The sequence below is a fragment of the Protopterus annectens genome, chromosome 2.part0 (genome assembly GCF_019279795.1).
Source record: "Protopterus annectens isolate FY-2018-M chromosome 2.part0, PAN1.0, whole genome shotgun sequence".
NCBI lineage: Eukaryota > Metazoa > Chordata > Ceratodontiformes > Protopteridae > Protopterus > Protopterus annectens.
Window position 1 is genome coordinate 633,358,551 of NC_056728.1, and position 25,721 is coordinate 633,384,271.

A 25,721-nucleotide genomic window follows, 5' to 3' on the forward strand; every position below is an offset into this window, starting at 1 on the left:
TGTTGATCAAACCAAAACTTTTCTTCAATTTCTATCTTTGATAATTACAACTGAAGACGTGGTGTTAAGCAATCCAGCTGCTATTTTGCTGTACTACTTTGCAAAAGCTCCCTATAAGATATATAAACATCTTTCCAGGATGCAAATACAAGAGATTTTCCCTTCATTTTGCAATAATTCACTGTGTCAGTAGGTCAGAAGAATAATTTACACAACACACATCCAATGTGTGAGAAGCTAGCATTATTTAATGTGATACCTTTATCAAAATACAAATATATCACTGATAAAAATCTGCAATCAACATCTGATTCAATGATAATGAAAACTCTATTTTTCCTTTTAAATTACATCATTTTCATTAGATAAAATATTTTACAGAATTAAAAGTTGTACAGTACTACTGTTCAATAAGCAGTACAAGTTATACAACCAAGTACAAAACTAGCAAAGTGGTTCAACAGGCACACGTGGTCGACTGTCTGTACATTCACATTCCTTCTTGTTCAACCATTGCCCTTGTGGACTCGAAGATAGCTGCTTCCCTTTTTCCTGGCAAAGATGGCAGCAAGCAGTGTGACCCTTCACTCGGCATTCCAGACAAGAAAGGACAAGCTGACAACATTGCCGAGTGGAACACAGTCTGTAACCATCCCACAGAGCACCACAATACTTGCATTCTGTAAACACAAATGCGAACATTCTGAAATCAGAATGTGATACTGTTTTCAAATGTTAGTCACAAAGTAATTCATAAATATTAACAATGTGTTTATTAGGGCTTCTCATATTTTGAACTTAAGGAAAAATCACTTGCAAAAATATGTGGGTGTGTTTGCATGCATGAAAGGACACAACACATTAATGGACATGAAATACTTTTATTGCAGAGATCCCAAAGAATTCTAGAAAAAATGGCACACATTTGCTTGGAAAATATCTTAATAGCTATATCTTGAAAGCTACCAACACAAACTGGAGCTGATATTAAGTCAGTCATTAAGAACAGATATGAAAGATTTGCTAAGATATCAGTATAATGGCTATTAATAACTGTTCATACTCCATTCCTGTTTTTATACCCTTAATCATTTCTTTGACATTTGGTTCTGAAGTGAAATTTTCAGTTGTAGCTAACAAGCTCTCAGGCCAATTCTATAGCTCATAGGACAGCAAATACTGATCAATACTATTCAGTAAAAAAAAAAATTAATCTGTCCATTTACCCCACTACAAAAACACAAAACAAATTAGCTGACAGAAGGAGATCATGACCCCATTTATATAGATGGTCAGATTAATACAGGTAACATAAAACACCTGTCCCCATGACTTCTCTTCCATCTCTGCATAAATCCCAAGCTGAATTAAACAATCGATCTATCTCATATTTTATAACCATTCTATTAATTAATTCTACTCATCAATCACCCTATGTATGAAAAAGGACTTTCTCATATTGAATTAATTGAATTACTGAAATGCTGTTTTTTATTCCCTCCATCACATTTCTCCCTTAGGGCCTTATATTCCATATCTCTAAATCAGGTGTAATTGCTGCAAGTGCTAAACAGCACTTTACAGTGGACATCCCTCCTCACTCTACTCCACTCATTGAAAGACTCACCCATTCACATGCAGACACCTACACTACCGATCTCCTAACTTACCCTCCCTACTGCCAACATGCAGGCAAACACTACCATACACACACACGTTCAATGGACACCATTCACATGTCTGCAGATATGTAAACAGCCACTCACGTACACACACTCACTCACCGCCTCCACACTATTTCTCCACTGAATTTCCTGACAATTAGTTTAACAATGCAGTCTCCCCCAATGGAAATAATGGCAGAATGTGGCATTTGGCCATGATAGTTTACACAGACATTTCCTGGGGCAGGGCCAGCCTTATACATAGGCCTACTAGGCAATTCCCCAGGGTGCCATGCTTCACAATTTATTTATTTTTAGAGCAACAAAATATGTAGTTTCTTTGCTCAAAAATAAATAGATAAAATACGGCAGATGCCACAGGAGGGAGGTGCTCCACTTGACTTAACCATTCAAATCAATGAAGCAACATCAAATTAGAGTTATGCTGCAAGGTTTCTGTCACCTCACAATATTCAAATGGAAGACTCAAAGCTCTTGCACTGACTGGAGGAGGCTAGCATCAATATGATGTGACTTTTTTTTTTTTTATTTAATTAAACAATGTCCTTTAAAAAATAAATAATATAACCTACAACATTCTGAAGTATGGCTTTACTGCTTGGCTGTTCAAGGAGCCAGGAGGGTCAGTGAGGCAAGTATTATTACGTTTTTTTTCATGATGATGGTAGTGATCATTTGATATTTTACAGCAATATATATGGCTTTGTATTTTTGTGAAACAACTTGGAATACTGTAATGTGTGGCAACTTGTCTGTGTAGATTAGGCTAGCAAAGGTGAGACCACTTGGCCATCAGCCCTCATGGCTATAACTGCAGGGTGGGGATAGGCATACCTCTCCACTGTCCCTGATTATGGCACAGCATTTCTCTCTCTCTCTGTCTCTCTCCTAATCCTTAGTAAAACTGGTAACCTGGGGAGAAAATGTGGTGGATTAAACTTAAATAATGGCAATAATTAGATTTGTTTCAGAAAATGTATGTTATATTCACATTCTCTTATTGTGTCAACTCATCATGTTAACAGTACTAATATTTTAAAAAGTGTCCTGATTGTTTTGGATTTGTTCCATATTCAGGAGGTAAGAGGTTGACAGCTATTGGGCTGGGGTGGGCTGGATGAAAGTAACTTGACATTCTTGTAGTTTGCTTGGTTTTTGGCAGTCATTACTATTTGATTTTGCAGGACTAGTGTATATTTGTGAGAAGGAAGATGGACTATTTGATATGCACAGACAGAGTAGTTACAACTGCTGAAGCCATCTGTTTTGTTTGCTTATCACTCTGGATTTGCAGGACTACTGTGATTTATGTGCAGCAACTTGGAATATTTTAATGGGTGGTAATTGAAACAAAGATGAAATACATTACAATTGTAATACGGTTATCCTCTTTTATCAAAGTTCAACATCTGAATTGTAAATGGACATGGCTATAACTGCTTGTTGGGGGTTATGTGGACAAAAGCGATTAATTATTTTGCCTCTTGTTCAGCTTATAGTAATTTCATAAACAGATAAAATGCATTACAGAATACCTAGAACTTCTAGAGTTTTTTTTTTTTGGGGGGGTGGGGGCAAACACCAAGGCTGTTTAAGTGGATTTTGACACGTTAAGTAGTGGTCTCTGCCCTGAATCCCAGCTAGTCTAAAATTATCCCTCCTCAGAGGCATACACAGAAGGTCAGTGTAGCTTGTGTGGGGAGCAGGGGATGATGTCATTATTTCTTTAACTTTCCTTCTAAACCTCAGACGTCACTATCTTATGTTGGGCTGGGAACACTGTGGTCATTATGTCTTTGACTTTCCTCACAAAGCTGTAAATGTACTGCAGGCCATTTATTTCTGCTAAAGTTATTCCAGTGTAGTCTTGGTTAGGGTGTCTCGAAAGGATTTGGGGAGGGGGTACAAAATTTGAAGGGCAGGACTCAGTGTCTTCCCTTATTCATGACTTTTGTTAAGGCCATCATTGCATTAAAAAGTTGTTTTAAAAAAACAGTATAATGCACCTCAGAGCATTTAGAACGCCACTAGCTTCTGAGGGCCCCATCTTAATGCAGTTATTTATGCCCCAGTTATTACACTGTAGTCTTGATCAGTTAAAGGGTGTTACAAGAATTCATGGAAAACCAATCTTGAAAACATAGACTTAATTTCTTCCCTTAATCATAAATTTTGTTCAGACTATTATTGGATGTAATAAATAATTAAAAAAAATAAAACTTAAACTGCACCACAAAAAGGCATCTAGAAATCCCATGGCTTCTTGCAGTCCCCTGCCTCTAGCTTAAGATGTTTCCTACACAGTTGTCAGACAGTATTCTTAGCAGGTCTATATGACTGTATTGTAAAATGTTTTCATCGAACGCCTCTTCATCGACTAATAAACAGTGAAACCCAAATCTTCCAATGGCCATTTCAGCAGATTTTTCCTACGGGAAAAGCATTTGGCCATCATTGAGAATTTGCCCTTTCCCCTACTGTAGTGTGATCTTGGAGTTGATATATTTAGTTAGGGAAGTGTGGGGGGCACAGCCCCCCACTTTGTAAGGTTTGAAAGTTTGTTTGGTTTTTGGTTGGCCAAACGATTTTTTCCCTTGGGAAAAAATTTGTGAAGTTGCCATTCGAAGATTTGGGAGTTCACTGTTTATTGGTAGACGAACAGGCATTCAATGAAGAAATTTTTTGAAAAGGTAATATTGACCCTTCTTACCAACTTAAAATCTGTTGAAAGAATGAATGAATGAATAAATGCAGGAAAAAAACTGAAAAGCAAGACAAACTCTCAGAAAAGGGAAGAAAAAAGTAATCTGGATGGTGTAGATAGGCCAGGGTGGGGGGCACCAGGTGTTTTGTGTGTTTCTAGGGGATGCTATGGATCTCTTTTGCTTAGGGCACCAGCAGACCTAAGGCCAGTCCTGTCCGGGGAGTGCATGTGGCTAATTAGCATTAGCCACTCTCCTGAATTGCCACATAAGAATTTAGCATGGCCATGGAGATGGCCCAACACAGTGATTCTACTGATCGTGCAAAGTCACTGCAGTGTGCCTGTATCTGAATCAGAAGGGGCATCCGCTGGTGGCTGGCAGCTCATCAGGAGGTTTACTGCTCTTGATAGCCCTTCCTGAGTCCTAGCCTGGCTGTTTTGGCTATGTTTGTATTTAAAAATCTATATCGCCAAAATGGTTCTTTAGTTCAGTGACAAAAAAAAAATCAGTATTCAGGAGAAATAAAGAGGTTTTTGCTTCTAATGTACTGACAACTCGGTAAATAATTTTTTTTATGCTGTTATTGGGCTCAGCATATTCAGCAGAAGCTCTCTGTTGTACAAAGAATGAAAACTGAGTATAATACAAATGTCATACGGTTGCAGTAATGGTACATGAATTAAAGCCACTTGTGCATGGCTTTGAAAGACTAGATGTCTGCTCCCTTTAAAATGCCTGGCTTTGAAAGACTATATTTCTGCTCCCTTTAAAATTTCATTATGAAACTTTCATGTAATAACAGCATGTTCGGTTACAAAAAATATCTAAGACTGCATTCTAAACTCAGAGCTTTAAGTGCAGCACAACTCTGAATCTGACCCCACAAATTGCTCACCTGAAAGCATGACACTGTAGCCATAACATGCTACAACTGAAAAAAATATATAATTTTTTGTGGTAACGAATAGAGGATTTTTTCTTCTGTTGGCCTGAGTATTCAACAAAGAAGCATTTTGGGCCATATTGTACTCTGTGTACTGAGCACAAGTTCAACACAGAACAGAAATGAAAATTTAGTATAATGCAAAGTGTAAGACTTTGGCTGTAAAGGTACATGAACTAAAACCACTGAAACCAGTCTTTGAACGTCTGTAGACTTCATTACAAAAGTTTCAAAGTAACAAGAGAGTATTCTGCTACAAAACACACCTGAAATTATAATTCTAGCCTCAGTTCCAAGTGCAGCACACCTCTGAATTTAATCCCAGATATGCCTGAAAGCATAGCATTGAAGTCAGTCTGTTAAAGCCAAAAATACTGTATTTTCTGATGAAAGATATAAAACAATTTGACTTCTGTTGTACTGAAAATACATAAAGTAAATATTATAGGTCATTATTGTATACAACGTACAAACTCACCACAGCACACAAAATGAAAATTGCACAGGGCATAAATAACATGTCCTATGCAGACTGCCTCAAAGCCCTGTCCTTGCATTTTCTCTCTTACAAGGTGTTGGGGGGAGATGTATGCCTGGCATACAAGACATCGTCAGATCCCACTCTGATGGACTTTCTTCATATCCTCAAAACAAAGAGCACAAGAATTACCCATTCTAAAGGCTTGGACTTTGCCTGTGATGTAAACAGGACCTGCAGGACAGAGAGGTATGTATCCCAAAGACTACCCCCTTTCTCTGGAACAGAATTCCTCCCTAACCCAATTCAAATCTAACTTGGACAAATGGATGGGGAACTGGAAAATTTCACCCCTGGTTTGGCAGCTATGTCTCTAATGCACAAAAACAGCTCATAACTGGTTCATCTCCCAGGTCCTGTTTACGTTACCAAGCGTGCTAGAACTTGTCAAAGATTCAGGATGAATGACTAGGTTTAAAAACACCCCAGTGGTTGTCAGACATTTTGTTCAAAGGTGTATACTAGGCTAAGTGTTACAGTAAAGACAAAATAAGGCCATTGAGGCTAGTCTTTGAAAGTTTATATCTCTGTCCTCCTTTAAGCTTCTGTTATGAAGCTTTTATGTAATAACAGAGTATTCAGATATAAATTAGACCTAAGACTGCAATTCTAACCTCAGATTTTCCAGTGAAGTGTACCTTTAAATTTAACTCCACAGCTTTAGCTACATGAAAGCATGGTATTGTAGGCACAGTATGTTACAACTGAAAAAATACACTTTTCTTGTGAAATATATGTAATCTTTACTTCTGACATGATAAGAATTTAGTACACATTGGTGGTTTCTGCAGTCTTCTCTAAGGAAGTCACATCACTCTGTGTGCCACTGATTACATGTAACTCTCTCAACCTCCACCTGGGTCAGTTGAGCAAAGGTTCCCTGGCCATTAAGGGAACTGGAGAAATCATATTGTTAACTGAAGGGACTAGATATCCAGGTGAGGCCTGCCAGATAGACTGGGCAGGAGACCCTGAGACAGGTCTAGAAGCAGAACTGTCCTCTTGAAATAAGGCCAAATCAAGGAGAAACATAAATACTGAGCTCAGAACAGGACTATGAGGATCAATGATGCAAGTCTGACTTTTTGCAGAACCTGCTGATCAAGGGAATTCTGGAAATTAATAAAAATGCACCAGTGACCACTGAAGATCTAAAGCATCTCTTGGGTTCTCTCCATGGGGAGGAGATAGGGGAAAATAAATTGCTACATTTGATGTTTGTTTGGGATGCAAAGAAGTTGCAGCAGGGCTTCCTCAACAACAGAAAATCATACATGCCATGCTTAGGTTGAGGGAATGTTTGTGAGGCATCAAAATATATCTGCTGAGCCAGTTCACTAAGCAGTTGATCTAACCTAGGATGTGCATTGCCAAGAGAAAGCACTGTAAGGACACTGCTCACTCCCATGGCTGGTTGACAAATGGAGTAAAACCCAGTGCCACCTTGTTTGTTGAAGCATCGCTGACATGATGTCTGTGTGAATCTCTATGACATCCTGAGGGAAGCAGCCCTGGAAGGCTTGCAATGTCTGTCCCACACAGCGCCTCATCAATCCAAGGATAGATATACATGTGGTAACTGTGGCCATTGTTAAGGGGAAAACAAAGGAACATATGGTTGTCAGGTTCTGGGTGTGTAACCACCATTGTAAGAAGTTTTACATATCCTGGATACATGAACTGATTAAGTCATATCTTCATCCAGCAGCACTACTATGTTTGCAAGAACTCCATGTGATACCTTGCATGGAGGTATAAGACTGATGGTAGCCACCATCACTCCTAGCACCTTGAGAACCATGTAGCTGGTGGGGAGTAGAAGAATTAACAGCTGCTGAACCACTGACTGCACAGAAAGTACCCTCTCCTAAGGTAGCTTCATAACCTTTTCCACACTGTCCACATGGCAGCCTATAAATACCAGGTTATGCAACAGCTCAAACTTTGAGTTTGGAGTGTTAACTGGCATTCCTCCATTGCCCAATTGCCATTCTTTCTCTCCTGTCTAAAATCCTGGAAAGAGTAGTACACTCATAACTCACAGAATACCTCTGATCACACAGTCTCCTATCCCATACCCAACATGGCTTTCGCCCTGCACATAGCACCACAACAGCCCTATTATCCTTTACAAACATAGCTAATTAGCACACAAACAACTAACTGTTTGTATCAGCCATATTCCCTGACCTGTCAAAGGCCTTTGACATGGTCAACCACAGCAAACTCATTAATGTCCTCTCCTCCCATAACTTTAGTGATACTGTTATTGCCTGGTTTCAAAGCTACTTAACAGATCAACAACAAGCCGTCCGTTGGCAACAATCCCTCTCACCCCTCCTCCCAGTCTCCTTAGCGGTTCCACATGGCTCCAACCTTGGACTCCTTCTATTCTCTCTCTTTACCAATCTGCTTCACTCTGCCACTCCCCATGCCAGCGTGATTCAATACATTGAAGACTCCAGTTTGATCTACACAGCCTCTTCCTTCAATGAACTTCAAACTATCACCAAAGCCTCCTTCTTGTCTGTGGAAATTTGGTTAACCAACTCCCAGTTTATACTAAATCCCAATAAAACAAAACGTATGCTCTTCTACACCACTAGGAATTCTTCCTCTGCGACCTTTCACATCTTCTCTAAAAACAAAACTATGATCACTCCTACTGCCTATACCAAACTGCTAGGGGTTGTAATTGACAACAACCTGAAATTCAGTCTCCATATAGACCAAACATCAAAAAAGTTCACAAGAAACTCGGCCTCCTATATAGAAATAACCAATTTCTAACAAGTAGTACTAAAATTATATTTGCCAGGACACACCTTCTATCAACACTCCTATAAGCATCCCCAATCCTAACAAACCTCCTTAAAGCTAACTTTGTCAAGGTTGAAGCTTGTTGCAATAAAATCTCCAAATTTGCCACCAATGCTTCTTACAAGTCACATCATTGTTTATCACTCATACAGCTCGATTAAATTGAAGGAGCACAGGGAGCTCAAGCCAATCAGCTAACCTTAGCTCATAAATTTCTCCACCACCCAGAAAATACACCAGCCCTCAAAGACATTATTCAACCATACTCTGATTCAAGATCCCTTTGCTCTAACATAAATGTCTCCTCCAAGTCACTAAAGCAAAAAACTCAGCAGGTGAAGCCCTTTTCTCCAACTACATTTCCAAGCTCTGGAGCTGCCTGCCAAACTCACTAGTGACCATTCCCACAACTATATAGTTTAAACATCTCCCAAGCTCTGCTCCTGTAGCGGCCCAGGATAGGTTCCGCCATCCCCCTGCTCCTTAAACCCCCTTCTAACCCTCCTTGCTCAACTGTACTAGGCCACTTCTAAAAGCATTGAACTCATTGCTCAGAACCCCTTCTAAATTACTATGTCTAACACTGCAACTGTTGAACTGGATCTCTCTCTATTTTAAATGTCATCTCTGTTCAGTTTTTTGTACCCTGAATGTAACTACAAATCCTCACAATGTAATATATATGTTCCTGTTATAGTTCCTACTGTTTTAAAGTTATGATGTACTTTACTATATTACTTTATGACATTGGAGCTTTTCTCCTCGGGTCTCCACTGAAAAAGGACAAATGTCCAGCTGGACTTTCCCAGTAAACAAATGTAAAATAAACAAATAAAACAAATTCCCAGGGACAGTCACACTTGCAGTAAGTAATTCATTGCTTCTTCTAAGAACTCTTCAATGGTAGTGACTAGGATCCTGCCATCCAAGTAAGGGAAGATATGGACCCCCCCTAAGCCTCACATGAGAAGCAACCACTGTCATGCATTAGTTGAACAACCTGGGGGCTGTGGTGAGTCCAAATAGCAGGGTGTGGAACGAATAATGACTGGCTCCTATCTGGCAGTTCAGAAACTTTCTGGAAGCTTTGGCAATTATTATGTGTGGGTATGCCTTCTGAAGGTCCACTGAAAACATTAAACTCCCTACATATAAGCATGAAAGGACTGAATACACCATGACCATCCAGAAGTTGTTTTTTTTTTTTTCTTTACACAAAATTCAGAATGTTCAGATCTAAGATTGGTCTTAGATCCTATGTTTTCTTGTGAACCAAGAAGAATCCTGAGTGAACTCCTGACCCTCTGTGGTCTGGTGGATCATCTTGGATAGTTCTTTTTTTATGAGAAGGTTCCTGACTTCTGTACTGTCTCTCTCCTTCTGATGTAGCGAGACACCTTGTAATGTTGGAGAAGTCAGTTAGTATCTCTGTAAACAGAATCATACAATCTCAGGACATTACTTCCCTGATGCATTTGTCTTGTGTGATGGGTAGTCATGCTTTCCAATGCAAGGATAAAGGACTCTTAACTTCCTCCAGAGAGGAAAAGGTCAGGCAAGACATCAGCGAGTTATGCTGCTGTTTCTCTTGGAAACATCCACAAAACCCCTGGTTCTATGGCCCACCTCGTTTCAAAGGGCTGGGGTTTATTGAAGGGACCCCTGTGACTATTGGAACTTCTGTCAAGAAACTGGCCAAACGGCTGCCATTGGAACTCCTTCTATCAAAAATTCTTAAGGTTTTTATGACTTCTGAAAAAGAACCGCTATGGGATCATGAATTTAACTTCAACAAAAGATGGTATTTTTTCTTTATACACACTTTTAAACAGCTTCTTCTTCAACCTCGGCACGAACATTAGTGAATGACTCCTTCAAATGTTCTACAAAATTATAATGTCTGAGCCAGGCACAGCACTGCACTGTGACACCTGACCCAGCCCCCTTGGCTTTCCCATAGACTTCATTATGTAGGAGCTGCAAAGAAAGAATGGAAATATTCAGCATGGTGGTCACCTTTGACTCAATCTGTCTGCTAGTGTCACGAGTTGGCAGCCCTCTCAAAGATTCCAGTGAATGTTTGGCTAAATTTTGCTACATGAAATTCATGTGCATCAGGTAACTCAGAGCTCTTAATGGCAAATATGCCTAAAGCAATGGCATGCATACTCCTTCAGTCCATTGCCCACGAATCCCTAAAGGGGAGATGGACCACTGGGTTCTAAAAAGAGTCTTTCATTTTTAAGCAAGAAACATCCTTATTCCATTATCACCTATGACATAGGCAATCACACATTTATATAAATGAAAACAAATCATAATGACATATTCTCACCTTCCCTTACACCTCATTTCTCCAAAACACTATTCTGCGTGTATTGTTCCCATAATTCCCATTTTTTATGCAATCTCCTACCTTTTTCTAAAGATCCCACTTCCATTTTTTTACCTCTGTTACTATATTTACTACTACTTGTACGGTTGGCTTAAACTCTGATTTCTATTTTCCAGTAATTGCTTTTTTGGCAGCCACCAGAAATAAACTCAGCAATGCCTTACTATCTCTGGGCAATTTCAGTTCTTTACCACAGCTCAAAAAAATAATTTCCTTAGTTACATTAGTTTGCTCAACCAGTATTTCTGACAGAGTAGTCTGCAGGGAATTTTTAAAATCTGCCAATTCATTACACTCCCAAAAAAATAAGTTACCAACTATCCCTTATACCTCCAGCATTTGCAATCTGCCGGAGGAAAAATAGTTTGGAGTCTGCTTGGGATATAAAAATACCTATGCAAAAAATTCCAAGCAAAGATCCCAAATACTCTAGACTTTGTTGCATATCTGGTAGCCATACATATATCCTCCCATTGTTTCTTTGTGAATTGTTTATCCAGTCTATCTTCCCAATCCTTTCTAACCTCCTCTGATTGATTCCTATAGTTATCATGCAATATTTTATATGCCATACTAATTATCAGTTTTTACAGCAGCTTCTGTTCTAGATTCCACTAAAAATTGTAAAAGTTGGTCTTTCACTTAGGATTCCCCTATTCCTTTCTCTTTGTCTATACTATGGTATCAATTCTTGATGGGGAAGGCAATCTTTAGCCTGCAGTCCAAATGAATTCTTGGCCTCTTCCCATTCTATTACATTTTTTTCTCTAATGATTTGTTCCCAAAATCTTGGTTCCTTTGCCAGTTTTCTTAAATTGCAGCCCACTCTTCCATATTCTCTGTACCCCTAACTGCAGTCATCCCTATCGGCAGAATCTCCTTTCTTCATTCCTGTGCTGACTTTGTTCTTAGAATACTTTCTGCTACTTTATGCATATAATATTCTGTATGGTTATTGTTATTCTCCTTAAGAGTATCTATCCAAAATCCCAGTCTCTCCTTATTTCTTGAGCTTCCCTCCTGTTTCATCATTATCCCTTTCCACTTTGAATTAATACTTTCTGCATGTGCTATGCACAGAAGCCTTAACTATGTAGCTCTGAAATACCTCTTCAAATCAAGTAATCCCAAACCACGTTGTTCTACTGGAAGGATCAACTTATCCCACTTGACTCTTGTCCTCTTCCACTCCCAGATAAAATCCTCCACCTCTTTATTAATTGCCATCCACAACTTCTCCTGTGGTTGATAAAAACATGCTTGACCTGTATATAATACTAAAGGGATTAAAACATTTTCACTGTTTCTATCTTGCTATCAATGCCTACAAAACAGTGCTGCCAATTTATCAAATCCTTTTTAATCCATACTGCTAAGTACTTAATTTTATCATGTCCCCATATATATGAGTATTGCTGAACCAGTTCATGTGTGGGTACACAGTTTACAGCTATTGCCTTTGTTTCATTTTCATTAATACTGTATCCTGAAAAGACATGAAACTGTCTCAAGATGTTCCACAACACAGAAATCCTTTACTTATCAAAATAATATCTGCAAATAAAGCCAACTTTTCTTGATTACCATACCAATTATACTCTTGAATTTCTGAGTGCCTTATTTCATTTGCCAATGGTTCTAAATATAACGCAAAAAACAAAAGGGAAAAGAGGACGCCGTACCCTGGTTCCTCTGCTTAAACAAAATTAATCAGAGAGGGTCCCCTCCACTTTAATGCTCGATTCCGATACCTCATATATCCCCCTAGTCAACCTTATTATTTTATCAGGGAATACAAATGCTTCCACTGACCTACTCATAAAATCCCAGCTTATTCTGTTGAATACTTTCTCTACATCAAGACCCACCAACAGCAGTGGCATTTTCTTACATTCTTCTTCTTCCCCCTGGATCATCATTGTTCTGTTATTGTTGTTAAATGTTTCCCTGCCCTCCACGAAAACACACTGATCTATATATATGAATTTTGGCATCACCTTGACCATTCTTTTAGCCATTATAGATGTAAAACATTTTATAATAACGGTTTATAAACAAAATTTGCCTGTATGAAGCTGGATCTGATGGGTCTTTACCATCTTTAAATATTACAGCCACCATAGCTTTCTTCCAAGATGTTGGTGCGTCTGTTAAATAAACCTTCAATTTTTATCAATTTCTTCCCTCCTAGCTTCCAAACTCCACAAGAATACCATCAACTCCCGGAGACGTTCTTGTAGACTGGTTATACATCACCATTTTTATCTCATCTCCTCCCATCCTGTTAGTAATTGAGTCTCATCTACCTCTAATATTGGCATATTTAATTCTCCCATACACTTTTCCATTTGTACTTTTTCTTGATTTCCACACTTGTCTGCTTTATACAGACTTTCATAAAATTTCTGAAATATTTCTAATACCTCTTTAGGATCACTGGTAATTTTCCTTGCTATAGGCTCCCTAGGTTTGGAAACAGCCATTTCTCATTTCTGTTGCCTAAGCCATTGTGCTAAAAGCTTTTGTGCTCTGGAGTTATCAAAAAACAGTTGCTTACCAACAATCTTTCTAAACTCATGCATATTACAGAGGTGATCCCTTATTTTCTGTTTATTTTCTGTTTAGCACTCTACAGTTGCACCTCTTATTGTTCTGTGAGATTTCCCCTATAATGCAATACTTTATCCTTGTCAGTTCCTCTAAATAATTTGAATAATTCTTGTTACTCCTTAACCATCCTCACCATACCCATTTTCTCCATTTTCTTCACAAGGTCGGGGGTGTTGTGTCAACTGTCACCATCTCGGTCTCTAATCAATGCCATTCTCCTACCTTCTTCGACACTCATGCCTGACTGTTGCAGGTCTTCTCTCACACAATCCAGCCACCTTCTTTGTCGGAAGCCCTTGTTTCCTCTTGCCTTTTTCCTGTCTGTCCCAAATCTTCTTCAACTGATTGTTTTCTGCTTTTCTGCACATGCCTGAAAATAATTTGTTTTCTTTGACCTTTTCTGCAACTGGAACTACTTTGGATTCTGCTCTTATGTCCTCATTTCTTTGTCTGTCCCATAGAGTGCATCCTACCACTCATCTCAGGCACTTCATCTCCATCACCTCCAGCTTGTAGCCTTTCAGAACCAGTTCTTAACCATATGTCTTTTTATTTCTACCCTATTTTTAAACTCCATTCTCATTTTATTCTACTCCCTAGCTATATTTTCTGAAGAAAGGGGTAAAATAAAACATTTCAGAGATTTACTAAAAAGGCTCACCCAGACTCTGCTACATGTTGCTGTGAGGGAAAGGTTAGTCAGACTTACTTGTATGGTTCCTTTAGCAAATAAATACAAGTCATGAACTCATAAAAACAAAAAGTAAAAAAATAAAAAATCAACAAGTTCTGCTATACTGTGTTTCCTACCATTTCACGTCATTTTTGACTATGTATAGTTAGCAAATTCAAGAAATGTCATAACCTTAACAAACAGTTAAGCTTGAAACAGCAGCAGAAAGACTTGCATAACATAAATTTCATTTCCAAGTTCTTTAGTCCCTAAATGTAACCCCTTACCCCACACATAAACCTGCGTTTCTATTCTAGCACAACCGTTTTTTTTTTAAAGCAGCTTACTTACCTGTTATTGCTGAACTGAAAATAAAATAAAATCTTCGCAACCACAGCCCTCCTGGGAACAATTATTCCACACACCTACGGGCATAAACAAAAACGATGACCAAGTCCACCACGGTAGCCTGGAGCTATAAAATTCCTCCTTATAGCTCGCCTCGATCACAGATGAATGCAAATGATTTCTTCTCCACAGTTCTCAAATAAATCCATCCAACAAGACCATGACACGAACAAACAATGATGCTTCCAGTTCACTTCTCTCCGTTCTGACTCCAAGTAGTAGTTCAGCCACAGACAGTCCCCAGAGATTGGTAGCCTTCCACACCATCCCAATGGAGTTGAGATGCAGACTGACCGGACCTAATTGAGCCCTCCAGCCATACCAGTTCCACTGCAGTCGCTTAAGTCGTCTTCCACTTCCTCTCCGCATGTAGGAATTAAATTGAAGCATGCCAGCTACATGCAAAACAGGTGCAGTAAAGCAATGCTCTTATTGGCTGAGACGTCTACAGCCAGAACAGAGCGTGCTTTACTGTAGATCTCGGGTGTTTTTCACCCAAACCAGGCACTTGGGAAAGTAAGCTTAAAAACAGGTGCACCCGGTTAATTCGGGACAATTGAGAGCTATATTTGCGAGTCAGGCAGAATTTTTTTTCTCACCCGGTTACTGTAGTGTTCTTAAACACCACTGTCTTTTCTAGTTGCCTTCCCCTTATGTTAATTTGACCATATATCTCATTTTCTCTCAATTTTTACTGGCTTGTGTGAGTAAGCACAAAATTATCATTTTGTGAAATCACTCCCCTTCAACTATTTAAACGTATTGGCCATCCTACTGTATTCCATAGTACCAGAATACAAAGGTGACCACCCCCTTTCAATCTATCTTGCTGTTTTAAAAATAGTGACTCTCTACTAAAACTTAACTTTTTAGACAGGTAAAGCTTAAGTTACTTACTTTCACATCTAACTCCTCCAGTGCACACTGCAGTGTTTAGGATAAACCATTTTTTTCATCTTACATTTAAGCATCCCTGTGACTAGCACTTGCTCGAAAACCTACTAAAAAGCACTAGGAAGCCTTAAACTGATACAATCGCTTAACTTTCCTTGTTAATAAGGAGAAATTAATCGTAGGCACTAAACAGCTTATAACTGCAAAGTACCTTGCTAAGTTAGGGGAAAACAGCTCTTGTACTTTACAAAAAAAAAACAAAAAAAAACACCAAACCAGGCATGTCCATGGGTCAGCTTCCGGTGATTTCTCCTGTCCACCTGGTGAATCGAGGCATACTGGGGCAATGCAGCAATTGCTTCATGTGCACAGACAACCCTCTCCTCCTACCACCCAACACTGCAACCTGCGAGAGATGCACTTACATAGCCAAACTGGAAGCAAAGCTCTCTCCACCCAAGATTGTGCTAGACAGTCAACAGGAGAAGGTTAACACCTGCACTACAACTCAAGCAACACCCACACATAGCAACACTAAACCCACATATGTGGAGGCCCTTAACATTAACCTGCCCAAGCAACAAGGACCTCTGAAGCTAAAACGCAAACAAACACCAATCACAACCAAAGTGTCATACAGCTCACAACACCAGTGTGCCACCCAACAACTGCCCCTAAGGCAAGACAACGTGCCCAACACTTTGGTCATAGGTGACTCTATAGTCAGGCACATTAATGTCCCACTCACCAGGCTGAACAAGGAGAAAATTACAGGCAGCTGCCTGTCTGGTGCCAGGATCCGCCACATAACGCATGCACTCAAGTCACTCCACAACAAGTACAAATATGACTCTCTGTCATTGTCCCTGTTGGAGTGAATGACTTGAGATGTACCTCCCTGGACTACATGAAAAGAGACATGGAAGAGCTTTCAGATCATGTGGCCCAGGCAGGAATGACCCTAGCCCTGAGTAGCATCCTGCCTTCGCCCAGAATGATACCACAGTATAAGGACAAAATGATTGACTTCAACAATTGGCTAAGCTTTTGGTGTCATTCAAAGAGGATCCAGTATCTATCTGCCTGGGACAACATGATCGACAGACCACATTGCTTTGCCAGAGATGGTCTGCACCTGTCACCCCTGGGATTCAGGTTACTGGCTAAGGCTCTTGCCACTGCTATAGTGCCATTTTCGGCAAAGTTCAAAGGACAACACCACCACTGTAACAGGTACAAGCATGCAAAATCTGAAGATAATGCTACTCAATGCTAGAAGTCTAAACCTCAAAATGCACTCTCTCGAGGTACTCTTAAAAATGGAGAACATCGATACATGTGCAGTAACTGAGACTTGGTTCAAGGCTCCAGAGAGCACCCCTGCAATACCAGGCTACAACTCTTACCACACTTTTCGGCCCCCAAACCAGGACCGAAACACTAAAGGTGAAGGAGTGTCTATATTCACCAAGGATATTCACAACACCAGGCTAGTTGCCCAACACAATGTCTCTGAAATTCTCCAGGTGCAACCAACGCTAGGTAAGACTGCAATCCAAATTGTAGCTTGCTTCAGATCCCCCACCATGCCCCAAGATTCTCACTATACCTTTCTAAACATACTGGAAAATATTAAGATACAACCAAACACCCTAATACTGGGTGATTTCAACTACCCTGCCATTAACTGGGAAAACTACTCTGGTACCAACACCTTTGCCCAAAGGTTCTTGGAATTCGTAAATTCCAACGCCCTGGATCAACTAATCCTTAGTCCGACCAGGGGCTCCAATATTCTAGACCTGGTCATTACCAACATGGGAAATCGATACTCCACACCTATGGTCACCCCCTCATTGATCAGGTCTGCCCATAAGCTAATCACCCTTGACATCCACATCCCACCCCCACCCCCCAGTAAGGAAACCTCGGTAAAAAACTTCTCCAAAGCCAGCTTCATGCTACTCAAGTCAGAAGTGACAAACTTCATGACACCCATGCCGACGGGAACTGAAATTTCGACTGCTGAATCCTACACTAAGGCAGTGTATGAGCACATCCACTCGTACATGAATCGTGCCACCCCCAATAGAACCAAGACACTCTCCTCCAAAAAAGAGGAAAATCCCAGGATGCAAAAAACTCCCTTACCAGCCTCAATAAGAAGCTGAGATCCCTCATAAAATCCTACAAAGCTAGTTACGAAAATAAAATTGCCAAAGATTCCAAAGACAACCACAAGGCATTCTACAGCTATGTCAAGAATCTAAATGGCAATGCTCAGATCTGCTCTGAGTTGCAAAAGAATGGCATTAAATATTCTGATCCCAAGGATATTGCCAATATCCTGGCAGATCAATTCAGTGCAAACTTCACCCCCCTCTCACCCCCTAAAGGGCCCATCTCAATGCCGAACGATTGCCAAATTCTGGTAATAACGGCCACACAGGTAAAAAACACATTCTCCAAAGCTAAGAATACAGCATCCATGGGACCAGATGACATCCCAGGCTGTGTACTACATGAACTACAAAATGAACTGGCACCTCACCTAAGTGTCATGTTTAATCATAGCCTCACCTCAGGCTTCGTGCCCACTGAGTGGCACACAGCTACAGTTATCCCACTCCACAAGGGGGGATCCACCTTGGATCCCGGGAACTACCATCCCATCAGTCTGACGAGCCTGATCTGCAAGGCTATGGAACGTATTATCATGGAACTTATAAACAAAGCCATTGGCAACCTTCAAACACTGGACTCCATGCCGTTTGGGATCGTGAAGGGGCGATCTTGTCTCCTGAACCTGATTGACTTCTTTGAATCAGTCTCCAGAGCCGTGGACATGGGTAGGGTGGTACACACAGCCTACTTGGACCTCACCAAGGCCTTCGACACCATCCCTCACTCTGGAATCACAGGTAAACTTACTAAGCTGGGCATTAATCCCTATGTCACTTGATGGGTTGCCAACTGGCTTACTGACAGAACCCACACTGTAAAAGTAGCAGACTCCAAATCCAGCTCCAGACAAGTTGAGTACCTCAGGGTTCAGTCCTGGGACCACTCTTGTTTGCTATCTACTTCTCTGAAGTACAGGCCAACACTAAGGGACTCTGGCTAACAAAGTTTGCAGATGACTGCAAACTGGGAGCCATTATTGAATCCCCAAATGATGTGGAGATTCTACAAAAGGGCCTTACTGAAACAGATGCTTGATGCCAGAGCCATGGGCTCAAGCGCAATGCCAAGAAATGTATAGTTATCCCCTTTGGGAAAAAACATGTACCCGTGAATTACCACATAGGTGGCAGTACACTAAACACCGAAAGTGCGATAAGAGACTTAGGGACACAGGTAGACAGTGGTCTCACCTTCGATAACCACATCACCACAACAGTCAGGAAATCCTTCTATGTGGCACACCTCATCACTAAGGTCTTTTCATCCAGAAAAAATAAGGTCATTGTACCACTGTACTCATCCCTCATTAGACCCATTATAGAATACAACGCCCCGTTTGGTATGCACCGCTCAAGACATCTGCAACAACTGGAAAGGCCGCAGAAATACCTCACTAAAAGAATCACAGGCCTAAAGCAGATGCCCTATGCTGACCGTCTAAAAAAACTCCACCTATACTCTGTCACATATCGTCTACTCAGAGGCGATCTCTGCTTAACAATAAAGGCCATGTCAAACCCAGAGCTGTTAGACATGCTACACTTAAAGAAATCCCAATCCCTCAGAGACACATGCTCCAGGGATCTAAACCTTGTCATCACAATGAACAAAACATGCTGGAAGGATAGGTTCCTGACCCAGAGACTCTCCAGACTCTGGAACAGACTGCCCATACATGTCAAGCAGAGCGCCTCTTTGGCTCTCTTCAAAAGGAACCTTGATGACTGAATGGGAGATAGGAAATTCACTCCGGGAATCATGTCAGTCACCCTGCTAGACAGGGGTCCAGGGAAGTAAATACTGTGGGAAGAAATAGCCAGGGAATTGTTATGGCTAGGCTTGTATAGGCCCTAGGGCTAATAGCTTAGTACAAACCTATGAACCTATGAGTGGTAAGAAAGATGGGGGACATACTAGAGCACTGTCCAATGGGGTCTAGTCAAGGCTAGAGTATTTGGATATTAGAAAGGGATGGGGGGTGGGAAGAGGAAGTAGTGTATGGTGGACCTGCGTTATGGGCAGCAGTTGGCATCTGCTCACCGTGGTCCTTTCATTACCTGCCTAGCCAATGTACAGGCACTGTTGACACATCATCAGTACATGCGGTGGACAGGCCAGTGAAATCCACCACATGGTCGAATTACAACATCTCCGATACTTTGTTTCACTGCATGGCTGGTGGGATGCCTTACTCAGCAGTGTCTGCCTTACACCAGGAGCTCTTCCTGAAGGGAAACCTCTCCTAGTGAAGTGGATAACAGGTGTCTGCCACAATGGACTTGCATGGGAGATAACAGGGCTGCCAGAGGCAGCTTGAGGATTATGCAGTGGTGAAGATAAAAAGTACTCCTACAAAGTAATATGGTCTGCACAAAAGGTTTCTACTGGAATATCCTTATCAGGAGAGCGATCTACAGGCCAACCTCCCCTCTGTGTTATTAACATTTCCACAAACATGAGGTTGTCTGGAAGGGACTGTGGATCTTCCTCCTGATCAGGTTCTTAATCTGTTGCAAGAGTTTCTGTTGGAGTATGTGCCTCATCCTCTTCCTGCATACATCTAAAAGGCAATCATCTGAATTGCCTGAGGAGGGGTCTGACTCTGTGGGTCGAAATCTATTGCAGCCTTTCAGAACAAGTTTTTGGAGGTCATAAATGGTGCCCAAAGCTCCACATTCCTGGGTTTCATGTAGTGATGCTGCAGCTGATGACGTGTCTGCTCTACATGACCTTCTCTGTAAACTGGTTAATTTCTACATGTACTCAAATGCTGATGTTGTGGCTGTTGAAGCTGACAAAACTGGCACTGAACTCAATATTAAAGATGAAGTTTCAACAATGGGGGCCTGAACTGAAAGTCACAGCCAACCTTGAATCTGTTTTCAGCACAAGTTAAGTCAAATGTAAAAACTCAGATATAGAAAGAGGTTTCAAATGGGTTGGAGCCAATACTGGTAATTAGACACTGTTAGTATTTAGGAACAGGTTCAAGAATGTCCAAACCTATCAACATCAACAAAGAATGCATTGGGAGAATAGTAGGTGCCATTACTTTCAGAGTCAAAATAGAGAAAGAGCTTAAAATATTGATGCCGCTAGACCTTCCTTGTCCACCCTGGAGACAGAAGGGGATGGGAGGACCCCTAAATCAGCCTAAGCCTTGATAAAAGCTGGCATAATGTGCTCCCAGTAAACTGTCATTGGAAGAGCTTGTGACTGACCTTATATACCTAACTGAAAGTGCTGAAGAAAGGTGAGATTCACAAAAGAAAGCTTCTTCTTTGAGGGAAAAACTTCTGATTCTCTTTCTTGGACAAGGAGTCTGAATCAGGGACATTTCTAGCTGGGTAACTCCTGAGGGGGAAGCTGGGGAATTTTTAAGTGGGAGGGACTCCATTTGAGGCTGACAGGGAGGTTGGCTTGGCTGGTTGGACATCTACCCTTGGGGCCTTCCAGGAGGATGGTTTGCTGTCTGAAGTTAGATGTGCCTTTCTCTTCTCCTTTCTTCTCTCTTTATCCTACTTCTCAGAACCAGTCCTCTTAATATGGCTTTATTTCTTCTCTCTTGGACAGTGTGATGGCCGAAGACCTTGCAGATGTCCCCAGGAACATGGTGCAGAGCTTGTGAGTGTTCTGAGAAGGAATCGTATGGCTCCAATGGCCACACTTTTGAAAGATGGAGGCCTTTTTGATAACTATATACAAAAGTACCTAAAATACTATTCAAATAATAAACACTAAGCAAAACCTGTAAGTCTATTCAGTTATAAAAAAACAAGCCCTAACATGCAGAATAAATTATTCCCTTCTCTTCTCCTTTATTTTTCTGTGTAAATCAAAACATAATGAGGCAATGTAAACTCCACAAAAGAACTTATCCAAGATGAAAAATCTGGCAGTTAAGCCTGACCACCTAACAGGAGCAAGGAGGATAACAGAAAATACAACTGTGCATCTGCTTCCATAAATGTGGATGTTCGACTTCCTTCACTGTTGCATTAATGACCTTTGGGATTTCCTGACTTCCCATCCGAAGTCAAGACATCAGGATAAAAAGGGTTCATTGTCTGGCACCATTTTCCTAGGTTCTTCTTGTCCCCAGTCAATAGCCCCACTCTCCTTGCTGCTGGCAAGGAGCATGATTTGCCCAGCACTCTCCCTTGGGAAGAAGGGCAAGAAAGAAAGGGAAACTGACTGTGGTTGGGAGAAAGGACCAAACAGAGAGGTGGGAAGTTTCACACACCAACCCAAACATGCTAAACACATTGAGAGGGGATGGAGGAAGGGAATATTTAATGCAACAGTGAAGACATTCAAACATCTGCATTTATGGTAAGTAGATACACAAGTGTATTATGTTAATCCTACTTCAGTGCAGTGATGACTTTCAGGAAGACTTCCAAGGCTTTAGAGGAAGGGGTGGTTGGATGTAAGACAGTGCGTGGGAGATCATCTCTACAAAATGAAAGGTGAATCCTGGCCTAGAAACCGCAATTAAATTATAATATTTGGAAAAGGTGTGCACTGAGGAGTAGATGGCTGCCTCTAGGATGGAGTGGGAAGGTACTCCTCTCAGAGAGGCAGTAGTTGCTGCTGTGGCCCTGGCGAAATGTGTCCTAATGTTGCCAAGCACCTGCATCCAATGCTGTTTGTAACAGAAGGCAATACAATTTGAGATCCACTTCTGTTGCTGACAGGTTTTACTTTCTTATTTTTAGAAAATGTCACAAAGAGCTGTTCAGACTTTCTATTGTTCTTTGTTTTGGGCAAATAAAATCAGAGTTGCCTGTGTATATCTAGGAAATGCAGGACTCTCACTTTTTCTGGGGGTTAGGAAAGAAGACAGGTAAGCAAATGTTTTGGTTAAGAAATATTTTGAAAACTACTTTTGGCATAAAGGAAGGGTTCATATGCAAGGAAACTCCACCTTTATGGAAGTTGAGGAATGGTTCCATACACACAAGGGCTTGCAATTCAGAAATTCTTCTGACTGACATGAGGGCCACCAGCAGGGTAGTATTCCAGGAGAGAGCAGGGGTTCTCAGGTAGATGATACCCTTGAGAAATTGCTTCATGGTAGGGTTTCTATCCTTACCTGCAGGCCATTTTTCTTTGAATGCCACAAGGTCTTTGTGCACTATATATTTTTTTTTCAAATTGATGTGTTTTCTTATAAATGTGCTGTCCCACCTACATTGCACCATCATCTCCCTTAAATGGGTGCCCTAGTTTTGAATCAAGGCATATACAGTGATTATTTGGGGTCCCACCTGAATTTTGAAGGGGAGCTTTGAGTTCAGGTTGCAGATTTCTATTCACCACAAGAGGTCTTTCTTAATAAACAAAAGAAGAGGGACCTTAAACTGAAAAGGCTGTTGGTATCAGCACCACAAACTTTTTAGGTACCGCTTGATTTTCCTCATATTCAGTTTGGCCAAATATATCATTAGGATGCAGGAGGCCATGCACCCCAGATTATGAGAAGCTCTCTGGCTGGTAAGCTTCCTATTGCCTTATAGTCTGGAAATACTGGGTAAGGAAGTGAATCTTTTCCTGATATATGAGGCTTTTTGAACCCAGGGGCCCAACCCTGACTGCAGGAAGGTTACTCCAATGGAGGGTTGGAAGCAGGATTTTTTCATATGGAGTGTAAATCCTAAACATGAGGCCCAAAATGAAAAATGTTTCCACTTGCTGCAATAAACCTTCCTGGACGAAGACTTATGAGCAGCCACCAAAATAGATCTAACTGAGGAGGATAGTCCAGGAGTCCTAGCAATCACGGGAACTGGAGCAGCCAAGCTGTGAGCTTCAAACTGTCCAGATTCGGATGAGGCACCCCTGAAGGATGTGCAATTAGATCCTGAATGGGATCCAGGATCCAAGGGGGAGCCAGAAGATGAGACCAAAGGGAGAGAAACCATACCTGGCGAGGCCAAAACGGGAGAATGAGGATCACTTTGCTCCCCAGTCGACAAGCTTTCTGTAGAAACCTCGTAATAAAAGGTACTGGTGGGTATGCATACAGAAGACCGGGAGACCAAGCATGAACAACAGAATCTCTGGGGGACTCCCCCGGCAGGGGGTTCAGAGTGAAAAACTCGCTGCACTTCGCGTTGGAAGGAGATGCAAAGAGATCGCAGCAAGGCTGACCCCACTGGCGGAAGATCTGTTCCGCTACTGAAAGATTCAGAGACCACTCATAAGGCATCAGAATAGTCCAACTTAGCCTGTCCGCTAGGATGTTGGGCCGTCCCGGAATGTGCATTGCGATGAGAAAGCGACTGATGGAGATCGCCCATTCCCACACTCTCATGGCCTTACAACAAAGGGGGTAAGATCTAGTCCCTCCCTGTATGTTGATATACCGGACCACTGACATGTTGTCTGACTGAATTGCAATGGTTCCCACAGGGAGAAAGGCATGAAGGGCCTGCAACGCTAGAAAGACTGCCCTCATCACTAGGTCATTTATGTGCAAGCTGGTCTCTACACGGGACCACAGGCCTTGGACTGTCCTTCCCGAACAATGCCCACCAGAGTTGGGAGCTGTACGTGGTCACTGTGGCTTGGGCCGGGGCTGGAACAAAGGGTCATCCCTCCAAAATGTCCGGAGAACACATCCACCATATGAGGGACAACCAACAGACTCGACTGAGTTGAATTGGATATGCCAATGGCAGTTCCAACAGGGACCATTGTACAGCTAGAGTCCACTGTAGAATTCTCATGTGTAACCGGGCACATGGAAGAAGAGTTATGGTCACCACCATCGAGCCTAAGGCCCTCAACACCAATTCCGCCATTGGGAGATGAACAGTGGTAGATAAGGGAGACATGCATCCTCAGATTTTGTACTCTCTCTGAGGTCAGAAAGATTTTGCACTGAAGAGTATCTATCCTGCACCAATGTAGTCTATCACCTGTACAGGATCTAGGAGTGATTTGGATGCGTTGATTGTGATCCCCAGATGCAGGGCAAGAGTCAGGAAATAATCCCTGGTTTGGGAGAGTAGATGCCTGGTGGGAGCAGTGAGGAACCAATCATCCAGGTATGGATAGACTTGAATCCCCTGAAGCCTCAGGTGAGCAGCTACCACTGCCATCACTTTGGTAAACACCCTGGCGGCTGTAGTGAGACCAAAAGGTAGGGCTTGAAATTGGTAATGATTGACTCCTAGCCAGAAGCGGAGGAACCTCCTGGAGCTTCTGTGCACCTTTATGTGATAGTAAGCATCCTGGAGGTCTAACGAGCACATCCAGTCGCTCTCTGGCAGGTACGGCATGATGGACTGTAATGTGACCATCCGGAACTTCTCTTTGGCAACTGACAGGTTCAGGGTAGAAATGCCCAGAATGGGTCTTAAGTCCCCCATTTTCTTTAGCACCAAAAAGAACCTAGAGTAGAAGCTCGCTCCAGACTGATCTGGAGGGGACAGTTTCTATGGCTCGTTTTTCTAGAAAGAGCCAAGGGGGTCTGGGTTGAGTCCGAGGGGGCAGTCAGGGGTCTCGATCCAGAGGAGAGAATCCCTTCTACCATGTCAAACACCGGAGAGCGAACCTCCTGAGAAACCAATAAGGAGGCTGATCTCCCCAGGTCCAATGAGAGAATTGGAGCCAGGCCCGAAGTGGACGGAGCTCCGAGGGAGGGAACTTGGCCCGACAAAGGCGGAGCCGATGAAAAAAGTTCCACTCCCTCAGATCTGACACTGAAGCTCCAGGTCCGACAGCGGTTCGGATCCGAGCTGGTCAGATCCGACATGCTCCAGGCAGCTGTCGGCATCGAGGAAGCAGGTACCATCGGCACCAACCCCCTGACTAAAGCCATCCTCGGAGCCAAATACTCCAAACCCGATGGTCAAATCG

At 41.7% G+C, this 25,721-nt stretch overlaps 1 protein-coding gene across 1 annotated transcript in view; it reads right to left on the reverse strand.

Moving 5' to 3' along the window:
• Positions 1 to 232: 232 nt before the first annotated feature.
• The window catches only part of TSTD2 (thiosulfate sulfurtransferase like domain containing 2), a 529,591-nt gene continuing 504,102 nt past the window's right edge, over positions 233 to 25,721 (reverse strand). Inside the window, exon 9 of the mRNA XM_044060999.1 lies at positions 233 to 680. Within this exon, the coding sequence (XP_043916934.1) occupies positions 445 to 680 (236 nt within the window). The 3' untranslated portion in view covers positions 233 to 444. The remainder of the gene's footprint in view (positions 681 to 25,721) is intronic.